Source organism: Geotrypetes seraphini, chromosome 11 (genome assembly GCF_902459505.1).
Source record: "Geotrypetes seraphini chromosome 11, aGeoSer1.1, whole genome shotgun sequence".
In the NCBI taxonomy this organism is placed as follows: domain Eukaryota; kingdom Metazoa; phylum Chordata; class Amphibia; order Gymnophiona; family Dermophiidae; genus Geotrypetes; species Geotrypetes seraphini.
In genome coordinates, this window is record NC_047094.1 from 50,385,374 (window position 1) to 50,401,561 (window position 16,188).

At 43.2% G+C, this 16,188-nt stretch overlaps 1 protein-coding gene across 20 annotated transcripts in view; it reads right to left on the bottom strand.

The window, feature by feature from the left end:
- MAPK8IP3 (mitogen-activated protein kinase 8 interacting protein 3) overlaps nt 1-16,188 on the bottom strand; it is a 242,062-nt gene that overhangs the window by 176,146 nt on the left and 49,728 nt on the right. For 19 of the 20 annotated variants that reach the window (XM_033914092.1, XM_033914108.1, XM_033914105.1 and 16 more), the window contains 2 exons: nt 11,049-11,119; nt 7,761-7,852 (listed from right to left, as the gene is read on the bottom strand). In XM_033914092.1, coding sequence (XP_033769983.1) covers nt 7,761-7,852; nt 11,049-11,119 — 163 coding nt within the window. The remainder of the gene's footprint in view (nt 1-7,760; nt 7,853-11,048; nt 11,120-16,188) is intronic. The other variant, XM_033914109.1, reaches the window with a different exon arrangement.

Genomic DNA, 16,188 nt, shown 5'->3' on the forward strand with positions numbered 1-16,188 from the left:
CCACGCGCCTTAAGCCCCACCAGTAGGCGGAGCTTTGGGACGGATGGGCCAATCCGGCCTCATTCCGTCGTTGGCTGCCTGCCGGACAGGCGGGTTTGGCTCCCGTCTGTCCGGCCAACTAGCAAAGGTACGGGGAAGGGGGGTGGGGGTGTCGTGGGGTCGGCCAGGGGGGTCACGGGTCGGCTGGGGGGGCGGTCGGAGGTTCTTGGGGGGGCGGTCGTTGGAGGGAGGGAGGGGGGTTTGCGTTGAGGGCAGGAGGGCCTGGGATCCCTCCTGCCCGTAATGTAGTGCGGGGTGGGGGTAGGGGGTCGCCGTGGCCAGGAGGGTTTGGGCTCCCTCCTGGCCCGATATTGTCGGGGAGTCAGCCGGGCAAGAGGGCTTGGGCTCCCTCTTGCTCTGATCGCGGGTGCGGGTGGGAGCGCGTGCGAGCGGTCGTTCGGAGTGGGGGTGCGAGCGGTCCTGCTGGGGGGGGTGAATCGGGCGTCGGGCGGGGTGGGAACTATGTAGAAAAACTTTTGTATACCGCGCTCACGCGTATAGCGCGAGGGGTATGCGCGGTAGGTAAAAACGCGTATAACGCACGCATTATATGCGTGAAAATACGGTACTTGTACATGGACAGATATAGCACAGTTACTTACCTATAATAGATGCTTTCAGAGGACAGCAGGCAGATATTATCATGTGTGGGTAACATCATCCACAGAGCCTGGTACAGACAGTGCAAAAAGTGTACCATCACTTTACAACTCTTCAGAGTCTCGAGACTGCCCATACCACACATGGTCCAGCGTCAGCTTGCAGGACCATCAGATCAGTAAAAAAGCTAAGAAGCCAACAAGGGGAGGTGGGAGGTTTGTGAGACTATCTGCCTGCTGTCCTCAGATAACACCTGTTACAGGTAAGTAACTGTGCTTTATCCCAGGACAAGCAGGCAGCATATTCTCACTTGTGGGACTCCCTAGTTGCCAAGGTCCTGTGTGAGCCTGGTGAAATAGAAAGGGTTGGAGGGAAGCTGGCATTTAAACAGAGAATAAATTTTTTAGAACTGCTTGGCAGAACTGATTGTCCCATCTGGAATGATTCTTCAGACAGTAGTGGAATGTGAAGTTATGGATTGAGGACCAGATGGCTGCTTTATAGATGTCCTCAACGAGAGTAGAGCATCAGCATACATGAACTACTGAAGTCGCCAGTGCTCTAACTTTATGTGCAGTGATATTGCCTACCAGCATCATCCCAGCCCAAGCATAGCAAAAGGATATACAATCTGCCAGCCATGTGGAGATGGTTCTTTTCGTGACAGGAGCTCCAAGTCTGTTAGAATCAAATGAGAGGAACAGTTGTGTAGAATCTTGTGTGGTTTGGTCCGATCCAAGTAATAAGCAAGAACACTTTTTCAGTCCAAAGTGTGGAGTGTTGCTTCACCAGGGTGCAAGTGTGACCTTGGAAAGAAGACAGGAAGTACAATGGATTGATTTAGGTGGAATTCCGAGGCGACCTTCAGGAGAAACTTGGGTTATATCCGAAGAACCACCCTATCATTGTAGAATGTGTAAGGTGGATCGGACACAAGCGCTTGAAGCTCACTTACTCAGCATGCAAATGTAAGAGATATGAGGAATATTACTTTCCAAGTGAGATATTTGAGAGATGGCTCAATGGAGGCTTTATCAGAGAAGAAAGGACAACGTTAAGGTCCCATGCTACAAGAGGTAGCTTAAGAGGTAGCTTGGTATGGTAAAGGCCCTTCATGAATCTGGCAAACAAATGATGTACAGACAGCACTTTGTTTTATCTAGTCATGCATGAAAAGTGCTGAGAGCACTGAGATGAACTCTAACTGAGGTTGTCTTGAAGCCTGAGTTGGAAAGGTGCAGAAGATAGATAGAAAAGATGCTTGGGTACAGTGAATGGAGATTATACCAAACTGTGAAGCGAGTCCACTTGAAATGATAGCAGCTCTGTGTGGAAGGTTTTCTAGAAGCTTCAATGATGGCTGACGCTGGTGAAGATAGTACAGAAGTATCTAATGGTTGGGGGATAGATATCATGTTGTGAGCGCTAACAAATGTAGATTAGGATAGAGGAGAGAACCCTCGTTCTGTGTGAGCAATGTTGGAAAAAGCATCAGTATGATGGGTTCCCATATGCTCAGTTGCAGTAGGAGAGGAAACCATGGATGACATGGCCACGGTGGTGCTATGAGGATGATGATGGCATGTTTCTGGCATGTTTCAGCTGAGGAGATAAGGCATCCGACTAGGCAATCGGGAGTGAAGAGTCTGGAACATAAGTGAGAAGTCTGTGGTTGTGGGGAAGTAAAGAGATCCATCTCTGGAGTCCCCCAGTCCCTGAATATTCACCTTAGAATAGTTGAGTTGAGTGACCACTCATGAGGTTATAGGATTCTGTTTAACCTGTCTGCTAAGTTATTCTGTTTTCCTGCAAGATAAACCACTTTGAGAAATATGTTGTGAGGAATTTCTCAGGACCAAATTCTGATTGCTTCTTGGCAAAGTAGACGAGACCCTGTGCTTCCTTATTTGTTCACATAGTACATGGCTACTTGGTTGTTTGTTTGAATGAGTACTACTTGATTGAGGAGGCAATCTTGGAATATGCATAGAGCATTACAGATTGCTCAAAGTTCTAGGAGATTGATTTGGAAAGTTCTCTTGCCTCGATAAAGACATTGTGATCTATTGCCCAAGTCCAAATTTGAGTGGCTTCCTGGCAGAGGTGATAAGAGACTGTTCCCCCTTGTTTGTTGATGTAGTACATTGCTACTTGATTGTCAGTACATATGAGAACCACTTGTTTGTGCAATTGATCCTTAAAGGTGGATAGAGCATTCCATATCGCTCATAGTTCTATAAGGTTGATTTGTAAGGGGTTTTTTTGTAGGTGGATCAAAGATCTTGTGTTCCAAAACCATGAGGTGGGCCCCCCCATCCTAGGAGAGACACATCTATAGTGAGGATTTTCTGATGTGGAGGGGGTTGGAAGAGTAGGTTCCTGGAAAGGTTGGTCAGCTTGAGTCACCACTGAAGTTGAAGTTCTGTGGTAACTTGAATCTTTGTGGATCTACTGACTGAAGCCATTGAGAAAATAGTGTTCACTGTGGTACTCTGAGATGCAGACAAATGAAAGAGACTATATGTACTATGGACGCTATTTGACCTATGAGTCATAACATTTGTGGAGCTGTGATATGTGTTTGAGATGAGCTTGCTCAACATAAATTGTTGAGTCTCCACTGAGGTAAAAATGCTCGAATCTGAGTCATGTCTAGGAGAGCCCTGATAAACTCCAGAGTGAGAGGGAGAAAGGTGCAATTTATTGTAGTTCACTACAAATCCCTACAGTTCTAGAAGATGAATCATGGAGGAAATGGCTTGATGAGCTAGACTGGTGAAGTGTATTTGATGAACCAGTCATCCAAGTATGGGAACACTACGAGACACTTGGTAAAAACTCTTGGGGCAGAGGCCAGGCCAAAAGGAAGTACCCAGTATTGACAGTGTTGCGTTTCCACTTGAAAAGGAAGATATTTGTGATAGGCTGATAGTATGGGAATATGGGTGTAAGCTTCTTTGAGGTCTAGAAAGCAAAGCCAATCATGCTATTCCAGAGAGATCATGAGAAACTTCTCTTTCACCAAGTATTTGTTGAGAGCTCAGAGATCTAGAATGGGTCAGAGACCTCAAAATTTTTTGGTATCAGGAAATAGCTGGAATAAAAAAACCCTCTGCCTCACTGCTTGGGAGGTACTAACTGGAACACATGCAGCTGAAGGAGAGACAAGAGCTCTTGTTAAAGAAGAGATTTCTGATGGAAGTTGAAAGAAGACTCTCTTGGATGGTGGTGTGGAGGAGTCTTTTGCAGGTGAAGTGCATAGACTCAAGAAATTACTTGAAGAACCCAACAATCTGATGTGATGAAGCACCAATGTTGGTAAAAATGGTGAACTCTTCCCCCTACTGGCAAGTATTTTGGAAGAGATAACTGTAGGCTGGCTATGCTTTCTATGAAGCCGTCAAAAAGACTGCTGAGTCTTGCATAGACTGGTCCTTTTGATGTTTCTGTTGATGATGATGTCTTTGTGTAGCTTGATGTGAGGATGAAGTTGGTTGAGGTTATCTATGTTTAGAGGCATAAAATGGCTGACGTCTATAAAGTGTATAATACTTGCATGAAGAATGATATTGTTGACTAGATTGTGTTTTAGAGAGGATAGTCATGCAATCTGTTTGCTTTTTTATTTTCTCTGTGACCTCCTTGATGCGGGCCCCAAACATGTCATCTCCTGTACAGGGGATATTAGAGAAACGGTCTTGTACATTAGGTTCAAGATATGACACCCAGAGCCAAGCCAATCAATGCATAGTGATGGAAACAATGAATGTTCTAGAAGAGATGCCAAATGCATCAAAAGCAGATCATACCATGTATTTCCTAGTTTCAGAGAGGTTCTTAGAATGTGAAAGGATTTATTTTGGTCTGATGGAGGAAGATGCTGCTGAAACAGAAAGTTGCTGGATCAGAGTCTTTAAGTAGAAAGTCATGTAAAAGTTGTAATCAAGAATGCAGCTAGATAGCATAGAGGATTGAAAGACATATCTGCCAAACTTATCAAAGGTCTTAGCCTCTCATCCAGGAGGTGTACTGGCATAAGAACGTGAACTGCGGGCATGTTTTACTGCTGATTCCACAAACAAAGACTGGTGTTGAAGTTGTGGTTTATCAAAAACTGGGGTGGACTGAAGCCTGTACAAAGTGTCCAATTTTCTAGGAGCAAATGAAAATGTAAGTGGAGCATCCCTCATACGTTTGTGGAGTGGGAGCTTAATACAGTCCTTTGGCCAACTTTTGTAATCCAAGGCTTCCATGAGCTCTGCTCTAGGTTCCTGATCAGATTCCATATATGGGGAGTTCCAGTCCCATTTGTCTGATAAAAGTTGTAAATACGTTTTCAGAAGATCTCCTTCTAGGTAAAAGAGGAGATGGATCTGAGGGAGTACCAAAAGATTCCTCAGCTGAAAATTCAGGTTCAGAAAAATATAAAGATAAGTCTGAGTCTAGGTCCTTGACTTGATGCCTTCTGATAGAATGTGATGTCGAACATCAAAGAGAGCATCTTGAACATCGAGAAGAATGACAAAGAGCATCAAGAAAAAGCTCTGTAAGTATGCCTAGATGATGAAAAACATTGAGAATGCCATTGAGAGATCGATCAGAATCAAGATGTAGAGGCTGAGCAGCGTGACCTCAATCAAAGTCACGATGGTGATGGATGTCGAGATGATGAATGACACTGAGTAGACCGATGTCTAGATGAAGTGCGACATTGAGGTATTGAAAGTTGTGAGGCATAAGTCAGGCTGAGCTGAGGCTGGGGTCTGCTGCATCAAAGCAAGCAGTAGTTGTGAATGCATTAGCAACGCCAATTCCTGTTGCAGTAATGCCCTGATCTGGTCCTGTAAGGACTGAGCCAGTACCAATGCTGGCAAAGGTACAGTTGGCTCGGGCTGACTTTGAGGAGATACTGAAGGAGGAGGATGTCTCGACAGAGAAAGTATGATGGGAATCAGTCAGGATGTCAACATTTCTGAGGAGTAGTAGATGGATGTGCGTCTAGATGGTGAATGTTGACACTTTTTAGATTTCCTGCGCATGTCATCTGAGGGTCGGAGCACTGACAAAGATGAACCAGAACAACCTCAGGAGAGTACAGATGGCTGGGATGCCTACATCAACTCTGGAGATACCTGAGATGGTGGAACTGTTTCTGCAGACACTGTTGAAGTTGAACCAAAAAACTTTTCAAATTGTATCTGACAAGCTTTAAGAGATCTTTTTTGCATACAACTGCAAAGATTACATGAAATGTCCTGATGCACAAAAAGAGGTAAAAAATTTACCACACATACAAGTATACAAAACACCACTACTTTGCTCTGCAGATAATGCAGAACTGAGGGTCTTATGCACAGATGTTGGGTAGGAAGGTACACACGCAAGCACGTGCTAAAGTTTTTTTTAAGTGGCAGTACCATGAATAACTGCCTGCTTGTCCTCAGAGAACAGCCTTACTCACTGCGACCTGTGCTGGAGATGTGCTGCATCCTGCCTCAGCTCTTAAAGTAGCTGAAACTTGGAGAAGAAATCATTGTCTCAATTGGACCGTTCCTCCAACGCTGAATCTTTGTACTGCCAGTCAGACCCGCACATGCGAAAGGAGGAAAGGAAAATGCAGCCAGCACCCTGAAAAGCCCCCACTGAGCTCCCTATGGATCACTGACAGCCTGCGCTCAAGCCCCTGCAATCCAGTAGGTAAACAAAGCTACTATGGGACCAGACCTCGTGCTCCATAAATGTTTCTGCATGCTGGCTAACAAGTACCACAGAGGGATTGGCCTGTCAGCTGCAGACCTCAGTCTGCTTCTCCGCCACGCAGGAAGAGTTTGACCCTCAAAGTGAGGAGCTCTGAGCACTGAAAGTCACTAAAAATCATGAAAAAAGACCAATAAATAAATAAATATACAGAGCAGATCAGAAAAACTCCTTCCAGCTTGTGTGCAGAAGGAAAACCTGAAGGACGTGGCAGAGCCCTCTGGTGAAGGAAGAGGAATCAAAAACCTGGAGTGGATTCCTTCTTCATGGTTCACAAGCATGGGGAGATTATCCATCTATCCGGAATGACACGTCTATTGTGCTAGAATACCTTTTCTGTTTCTTAAGCATAAGGAATGCTAGGAAAGGAGTTTCTTCTACATTCTGTCTAAGCCTGTATTTGAAAGGCCCAAAAGTTCTTCTAGCCCAGTGTATCACAAACTGTGTGCCGCATGCAACAGGAGAGGAGGAGAGTCGTCCATGCCGGCTGTCTGCCTACAGGATGTGCCTCTTGGGGTGAGAGGCACGTCCTGTAGGCAGACAGCCGGTGCAGACGACTCTCTTCCTGGCCGGCATCTCTCCTCCTCTCCCCGCCAGATCCCTCCACTGGTGGGTCGTGGGTAGTTGGGCCTCCGCGCACTTCCGAGTGCCTTCTGGCTGGGGCACTGAATTTAGCGAGACACTGTTCTAGCCGTATTTGCAAGGAAATGTATTGTGCCATAATTTTCTTTTTTTGTGCTACTTTTGCTCTTTATGGTAAGTTCAGTTCATATGCTTTCTGCAAGGAGAATTTTGATATGTACTACACAGTTTTAGTTTGACTAGAACCAGTTAATAAATCCCTACTGATAGTACTGAGACTGCCTTTGCCTTGGTATATGTATACTGGAGGGTAGCTGGCCATGCTACATGTGCATTAGCTCTGAATTAGAGAATGACACGGTGACAAAATTCATCACCATTCCCGTCTCCGCGGATAACCGCGGTAAACAATCTTCATGTCATTCTTTAAGGAGAGAGGGAAGAATCAGAGTATGAATGGTCACAACCATCGACCCGCAAGCTTTGCTTTGAAGAATGCTGGTGTAGAAGGACCAAGGTTGAAATAGACATTAGAAAATGACATGGAATTATTTCCCACGGTTATCCGCGGGGATGAGAACGGTGATGAATTTTGTCACCGTGTCATTCTCTACTCTGAATCTCCTGTCCACACCCCATTTGAAATGATTCTACAGTATGACATCATATGCAGAGTGGAGGGAAACAGTTTAATCATTCACTCAGGCACTCACAAGAAGGGTGCTAGCTCACCCACAGCCCACTGAGCAAGAAACACAGTATAGAACAGGTCCCGTGTGTACCTTCTTCCAGGGATGACACCGTCTGATTGACTGTTTCCTGCTACCTGATGCATCTTAGACCGTTCAATGTGCTCCACATAGGTCTGGATCATCTAGAGAAACAGGAAAAGGACAAAGAAAAAAAATGTACGAAAAGGACAATAAATTCTGAGGTGATACACTGCAGAAGTATTTATTTTAGCCGTGGAATTCACTTGAGAAGTGATCCTATGTCAACCATACTGGGATTATGATTAGAATACTATGTTATCTGAAAGATAATTTTTGTTATTTTTTAAGGGGACATTTAGAGGACTCAGAAAGGAAAAACAACAAAACAAAAACAGAAAGAAGAACAAATTTCCCCTCAGCAAATACAGATTGAGTTGCCAGAGCCAGTTCAAATGTATTAAAGTTATAGGGGCTAATATGACTGATTTCTGCGGTTGGTGCTGAGCCCAGATATTCATTGCTGGGCTGTTTCGTATTGAATATATGGTTTAATTTTGGCCACTATAAACTTAGCTGGCTAAATCGATATTCAATGCTGGTCAGCTAAGTATATAGCAGCCAAAAATAGATCAGCTATATAAGTGACCCAATTTGGCCGCTAAACATAGCCAGCTATTGCTTTAAATTTTGTGGATAGCTGGCTAAGTCATGCAAAATAGCAGGCTATTCCCTAAGCACTAATATTCAGCGGCCATCTTGCACCAAATATTAGCTCTTATCCGGCTTAGTGCTATTTAATCATCCAGGAGTTGTTCCTGGTCAGTTAATGCTGAATATCAGGCACAAAATTCAGCGTTGTTTAACTGAACAGGAACAACTCCTAGATGGTTAAATAGCACTAAGCCGGATAAGCGCTAATATTTAGGGCAAAATGGCCACTGAATATTAGTGCTTAGAGAATACAGTTTGGTGCCTAACTAGCACTGATGCACATAACTATAACAGTCTCACACAAAAGTGCTAGTATTCTATAATTTGTTTGCACAATTGGCATCTAACTTTAATTGATGTTAAAGAATGAAAGGGAATGAGAGTAATTTTGTCAAAATGTACAGCACAGCTTACACCTTTCAGCACTATATAATAAATAAGTAGTGGTAATTTTATTAAGCATTCTACATATATAAAGTATGTTTAATGTGCGAAAAAGCTCTTATAAAATTACACAGGGCATATATGAGCTGAAAGATATCACCTACTTTAATGTGGACTGCACATAGGAGTTCCTGGGGGTGTAGTTTGGGCAGATCTGTAGTGAAGTCTTAAAGTACATAACAGCCCCTTACTATATATGTTCTTCAGAGCAGGTATAACGTTATGTGTGAGGATTTTTGCCCTGCTCAAGCTGATTATGGAAGCCTATTTCATAAAGGCACATAGGTTGCCTTTATAAAATATCTTCCTTTGCCGTGCTTTGAAATTATAAAAATGCCCTTCCCAAACATAGTTTTCAAAAGCCCCTCGTTTGGTAAAGTGAGAGTTAATGATCTTGCCAGCCCCAGGCGGTACAGAAAGAATTTGTAAAAACTCAAAGGGGTTTAGATATACAGAAGAAGGCAGATATCCCCCAAGTATCTGACTGCCTAATCACACTGGGGGAAAAATTCACACTGCGCCACACTCAAAAGAATTTAAATCCAGTTCAGGGGATATTTACTTATGATATTTACTAGGTGCATCCCCCCAAATAAACCCCCCTTTTATGAAGCTGTGTTAGGCTTTTTTTTATCACCGGCCGTGGCAGTAAAAGCTCTGATGCTCATAAAATTCCTAGGAGCTAATACCACTGCATCTAGCGATAAAAGCCTAACATGGCTTTATAAAAAGGGACCTAAGGTATTTAGAAAACAAAGAGAAGGGAAAACAAAATTGAAAAAAAAAAAAAATCAAGCTAAAAAATCTACACTCAGCCCTATTTTTTTGGTACTCCTTTAATGTCACCCCAAGGCACAATCTCCTGGTCTCCATGTCAGCTCCTCTCTTCCAGGGTCCTCAGGTAGATACCCCCTTATTCTGCCTTTTCTGCAAAAAAATATTTTAATAGAATATAGTTTCTCATTCTATCACAAAATCATCTTTAGTATTTGTGTTAAATACAAAATGAACTCTGAAAAATCTCTCTCAAAATAGCACCCTTGGAAAGGGTATATGTAAAATCAGGAAAAAGTCCATCACCTCTCCTTGGACAAAAATCCATTCAAAATTTCTGGAACTCCTTACTGGCAAACATATGGCCAAAAATGCTCTAACTCCTCCTTGCTGCATGCTGGGGATTCCGTCCTTCATATCACAGGTCGGACTTCCTGGAAGTTAAGTGAGATGCTCCCTCCTCCTCCTATTTATCAACTAAATCTCATCAACCTCCTGAGTTACACAAAAAATCCCACCAACCCCCAGTTGGATCCCTTCAGAAACACTTAGGCCCAGATTTACTAAAAATAGCAACTCAATCGCTGTTGGCCGATTCTCTGGCCGATTTTCAAACAGCAATTGATTCACTATCAAGTTTACATACAAATCATTTGCATGGAGGTGCAAATTATTTGAATGCAAACTCACCAACTCAATCGCTCAATGAGAAGTAGCCTCCTGTCACTGCTGTCAGAGCTTCTGCTGGGTTTTTTTACTGGTCAGATATTTTGTGTGTATTACACACACAAAATATCTGTCCAACATAAAAAAAAGATAAAAAGCCCCCTCCCGACAAAGTGCCCACTCCCCCCCCCCGAACAAAACAAATGGCAGGAGGGATGCCCACTCCCTCCTGCCACCACACACTCCCCCTGACGCTCCCCCTCCCCCCACACAAATATGGCAGGAGGGATGTCCACTCCCTCCTACCATTGCCCCCGCGCTAAAGGAGGGGTACGCACTCCCTCCTGCCAACATACACTCCCCCGATACTCCCCACCCCTTGGGTCAAATCTCGTCACTGCCCCCTCCCCCTCCCCGTACCTTTAAGTTGGGAGCAGGAAGGGTGCTCAGTCCTTCCTGCTCCTCCGCCAGCTGCCTGTCAGCAATGCAGGCCATAGGCCCCACCCTCTCACCCATTTCCTTGTGCAGCATCTTTCCATCTCGCTGATGAATTGGGCAGCACTTTTGACAGGGATGGAGTTGGGGAGTGTCGAGGACATTCAGGAGGGGCTTCCGGGGTCAATCTAACTAGGGCTTATTTTTGGGGTAGGGTTTATATTAGGAGCACCTTTAAAAATCATACTAGGGCTTATTTTCGGGGAAACACGGTATTAAGCAGGCATGCAGAAGGGAAGACAGGAAAAAATGAAACTAAGACAGTACCTCTGTGTGTCGCTGATGCAGAGCATTGTACTCTTTCTTCATCTCTGATTCACGCTCTTCCAACCGAGAAACTTCAAGAAATTAATTGTCCCATTAGACAAGTGACATCAGATATAGTATGCCTTTCCACTGAAACTACCCTTCTCCCATTACAGTATTCCCATTTTATCTCTGCTTCAGATGTTACCCTTCCAAACATAATTTTTGTTAACTATTCTGTTTCTCTAGGAGGCAATGTCTTCAAAGAGGTTAGTTTTGTGCAGTGGCATAGCAAGGTGGGGGGGGGGGGGTGGGCGGTCCATCCTGCGCGCCATCTTGATGAGGGCACAGGCATCCATCCTCCTCTCCACCCCCTGCCGCCACACATGCGCATCATTTCCCTTTCCCCGGACCTCTGTAACATTCCTGGCATAAGCAGCAACCCCCAAGCTGCTGTCGGTGCCAGTGTCAGCTCTTCCTCTGACATCACTTCCTGGACTCGCGCCTAGGAAGTGATGTCAGAGGAAGAGCCGACCCTGGCGCGAAGCAGCTCGGGGGTTGCTGCTCATGCCAAGAAGAGGTACAGGGGAAGGGAAGCGAAGCGTGTGCAGGAGGAGGGGTTGGGGAAGGAGCGTGTGAAGGGGGGGGGGCGGAGAGGAGAGAGGGGGAAGGGCACCACAGCCCCAGGTGCCTCTTACCCTCGCCACGCCACTGGTTTTGTGTATACCATGACAATAATAAACTTTACTTCTAAGCAAGGATATATGTGGACTATGACCTCAGTTTAGCAAATTTACCATTAACACTTGCTACAGTACTTGCTTTGTACTAAAGAAAGCTTTTGTTTCCCCAAGTGAATTATCTATTTCTTCTACAGTCTATTAGAACTTGTATTAGTAGTTTTAACAAAAATGTGGGACACTGAAATCATTAATTATATTTCTTTATATTAACAAACTCATTCAAACTCATTGGATATGGGTGAGCACATTGGTTTTTCACCTCCACGTAAGAGCATTAAAGTTCTCATCACAGCACCAATAGGAGGAGTGGCCTAGTGGTAAGAACCCCTGCCTCAGCAGACTGAAGCTGTGGGTTCAATCCCTGCGCCGCTCCTTGTGACCCTGAGCAAGTCAGTTAATATTCCGTTGCCCCAGGTAATAATAATAATAATAACTTTATTCTTGTATACCGCAATACCATGGAAGTTCAATGCGGTTAACAATAGAAGAGACTGTACATTTACAGTGATGATACATATTACAGTGTTGTTACATTTACAGAGGTGTTACATAAATAGCAGTATTAAAAAGGCATATACTAAAGAAGAGACTGTACATATACAGCGATGTTACATGTTATAGCGGTGGTACATTTACAGTGATGTTGAATGTGAGGCAATGAAAAGGCAGGGCAGTTAGATAAAACAGAGATTGAGAAAGAGAGGCCAAAGTGGCTTGGGAGGGGGGCGTAGTCAGAGGGAATGGAGGGATGTCGAGGTCAGGAGGGTGCAGGGAAGGAGGGAAGGCAGCGTTAGTGGAATTTGTCGAAGAGGTAGGTTTTTAGTGACTTCCTGAACAGGTGGTAGGGCGGGGAGTTGGAGATGAGGGCGGTAAGGCAATTGTTCCATTTGCCCGCTTGGAATGCTAGGGTTCTATCAATGAATCTGTTGTAAAGGCAGCCTTTTAGGGAGGGAAAGGTGAATAGGTGGGCGTTTCGTGTGCGGGAGGGGCCTGCTATTTCATAGTTAGAATGTAAACCCATCAGGACAGATAGGAGAAATACTTAAGAGTACTTGAATGTAAATCACTTTGAATAGAAGCAGTGTATAAGAAATGTAAATAAATAAATAATAATAAAAATACCACAGAATTCTGCATAATAAGAAGCCCTTGTTCTGTAGAGCTTGAGATCCAGAATAACAGGAACCACATAGGTGGAAAAAATTGGTCTTACCTGCTAATTTTCTTTCCTTGAATCCTAACCAGGCCAATTCAGAATGCATGGGTCATGTTCATCAGCCAGCAGATGGAGACAGACTTACAAACTATGAACGCTACAATATAATGGTAACTGTAAAGGCACAGCTACCAGTCCTCAGTACTTCTATAACAAAGCAAAAGGCTAAACAGCTATACTTGCTCAAAAAAACCTAAAAGTACTCCTGGAGAGAATTCAGGGCTATTTTATAACTGACACATCAACTCAAGGAGCCCCTGGCACTTTTGTCAAATATAACTGAGAAGAATGCAAGAATTAAAATTATACCAAATTCAGGCAATATGATGGTTTTCTGAACTGATCTGATTGGGACTCAAGAAGAGAAAATTAGCAGGGTAAGATCAAATATTCTTTCGTTTTCATCTAACCAGACTAGTCCACAATGCAAGGGATGTAACAAAGCAATCCCCAGAGTGGGCTGCCACCAGAACTGCTGCCCCAACTGTACAGCTATGCTTATTAATTTATTTATTGCTTGAAGCAGTTTGATTGGTTGAGCAGGCTGCAAGAGAAAAGCCTTATGAAGAAAACCAAACTCCAGAGAAAAATCTCTAGTACTTTGCTGGGAAGCCAGATTAGGCACCAATGCCATAGCTTCATCCTATAAGGGCTAGAAGAGAATAGGCTTCCTCTGAGATCTGTAAATGAGATACAGCTGCCAGAAGCAACTCTTTAGAACCCTGAGTTAAAATGACTTCTTGTACTACTATTTTCAACACACTGGCAACTTTTTTGTGAGAAGACATAATAATAACTTTATTTTTCTATACTGCAGTACCACAAATAGTTCAATGCGGTTTACAGAACAAGAAACTGCATACAGACAGCGATATTAAAGAAAGCTTCTAGAATTACATTAGCAGATTGAGGTTACTCAAATTTAGCTAAGAGTGTTTAAAGATACATCGGGATAGAAATTGAGTCAGAGAAATTTATCAAAAAGGTAAGTTTTAATTGACTTTCTAAAAGTTTGATAAGAGAATGCATTTGGAATGAATTTGGTTAAACACTCATTCCATTGGCCAGCCTGGAATGATAATGTTCTATCAAGAAATCTTTTGTAAATACAACCCTTCAAGGATGGCAAAGCAAACAAATAAGCACTACGTGTGCAGGTTATGCCTGGAAATGTAAAATGATGTAATCGATAAATCGGAGATGAACCTGTTAAAATTTTAAAACAGAGGCAAGCAAATTTGAAAATAACCCTTGCCTCTACAGGCAACCAGTGTAGTTTTTTGTAATAAGGGCTTACATGATCCGATTTCTTAAGACCATAGGCAACTGACTGCTTTCCAGCCGCATCCACAATAGAAGAGGTTGTAGGAAGGATTCTGCATCAATAACAACACTGTCCAGAACTGCTCTGGTGATTTCCACAGCAGGAACACCTTTTAGTCATTTTTGTTGGGACCACCATGCTCGTAAATAATTATTTCAATAGCTAAGTTCCATGATCCTAGGTGTGCCAAAATATACACACTGTTCTACACCAGCTGAAGCAATCTGGCTTGTCAGCCTTCAACACTCCTGGTGCCAAAAACAGTCAGGATAGGCTGCACTTCACACCATTCCCCTGCAGTGAAAGCATGGCCTCCCAAACCATGTCAAGGTGCAGTGAAAGCATGGCCTCCCAAACCATGTCAAGTAAAACTGCCTCATTAATTAGAAATCTTGGAATGGATGCTTGTAGAAACAGAGGTGGTCACAAATGACCTCCACAAAAGCATCTAAGGAAGGAAGGTAATGTACTGGGGCAACAAACTCAAAGCACCACTCCCAATGCTACTCTCAAAGAGGGTGAGGGGATAATGGTCTAAAATTTAATTCTCTCCTTGAATCACATCCTCTCTGATCTGGTAATAACCTTCTCTTGCTGGATATTTCTTCTATATTGTTAACTTGTTCTTCTCAATTCTTCTTTTTTTTTTTCTTGCTACGAGGAACCAATCAGCTCACGAATAGGCAGCCTTCTAGACTTCTTCAGGTATCCTCTGAAGTGTGGTAGTAGAATTACTAAATTCTGCTCCAACCACTAAACTGAAACAGATGACTAGATCTTCAACTGGGCCTAGGAGCTCTCTCACCAGCCCAGAACTACAAAGGATCTGCTGGAGAAAGAGAATACTGGTGAGTTCTACTTGTACAAAGTCTTTATAGGGTAGAACTCACAGCTCTTGTCTTTGTCTCCATCTGCTGTCTGTCACAATCTATGCATTCTGGACTGGTCTAGTTGGATGAAAAGGAACAGGTCTATTATGCAACTCAAGAGCTTAGGAACCTATGCATTAAAACTTGAACAAAAAATGCTTTATCATGCATATTAGTAAAAAGTTTACAAGCTCACTAAAACACCTAAACATTTTTGTATACTCACAAAACCGGAGCTTCTTTATTGTGTGTGCAAAAAAGCATGTACGCTGACCCAAAACATGCAGCATGCACTTAGAGAGCAATTCTATAACTGGGTGCCTATAATTAGATGCCAACAAGGCACCTAGTAGGAGTCTATTATACAAAGGAATTTAGATGCCTATTTCCTTTATAAAATACTAGCCTAACAGCTTCAGCATGTGCCTATAATTTAGGCATAAGCACTTAGGCTAGCCATAAGTCTGGCATAATTGTGTGTACCTAGGTGGCCAGTGATGCACACACAACTTATGGTATTCTATAAGTTAGTGCCAGCCTGTAATATATGCATGTATTTACAGATTAGTGCATAAGTGGAATTTTGGAATTTGCAGGCATATTTTATATCCCCCAGATTCTATAAAGGTTACCCAAAGTTGGGCACCTAAATTTGGGTGCAGATCCTAGATATGCCTGAAAACTAATTAGTCAATTAGATCTAAAATTAGTAATTGGGGTTAATCAATACATAATTGGCACTAATTATGAGTTACATGTGCATCTACACTAAGCCCTATTCTATAACATGAGTGTCTAAATTTCAGTGTGCAACTCAAAAGGGTGCATGACCATGGGAAGGGCATACGCAGGTCAGGGGTGTTCCCAGAAATTAGACACCATGTTATAGAATACTTGGATTTCCATACCTAACTGGCATGGTTTAGGTTCCACTCTAAGTATTCTTCTATAAAGGTTGCTTAGCACTAAGCGATCTTTATGGAATTATGCACACAATCAATGCACAAAT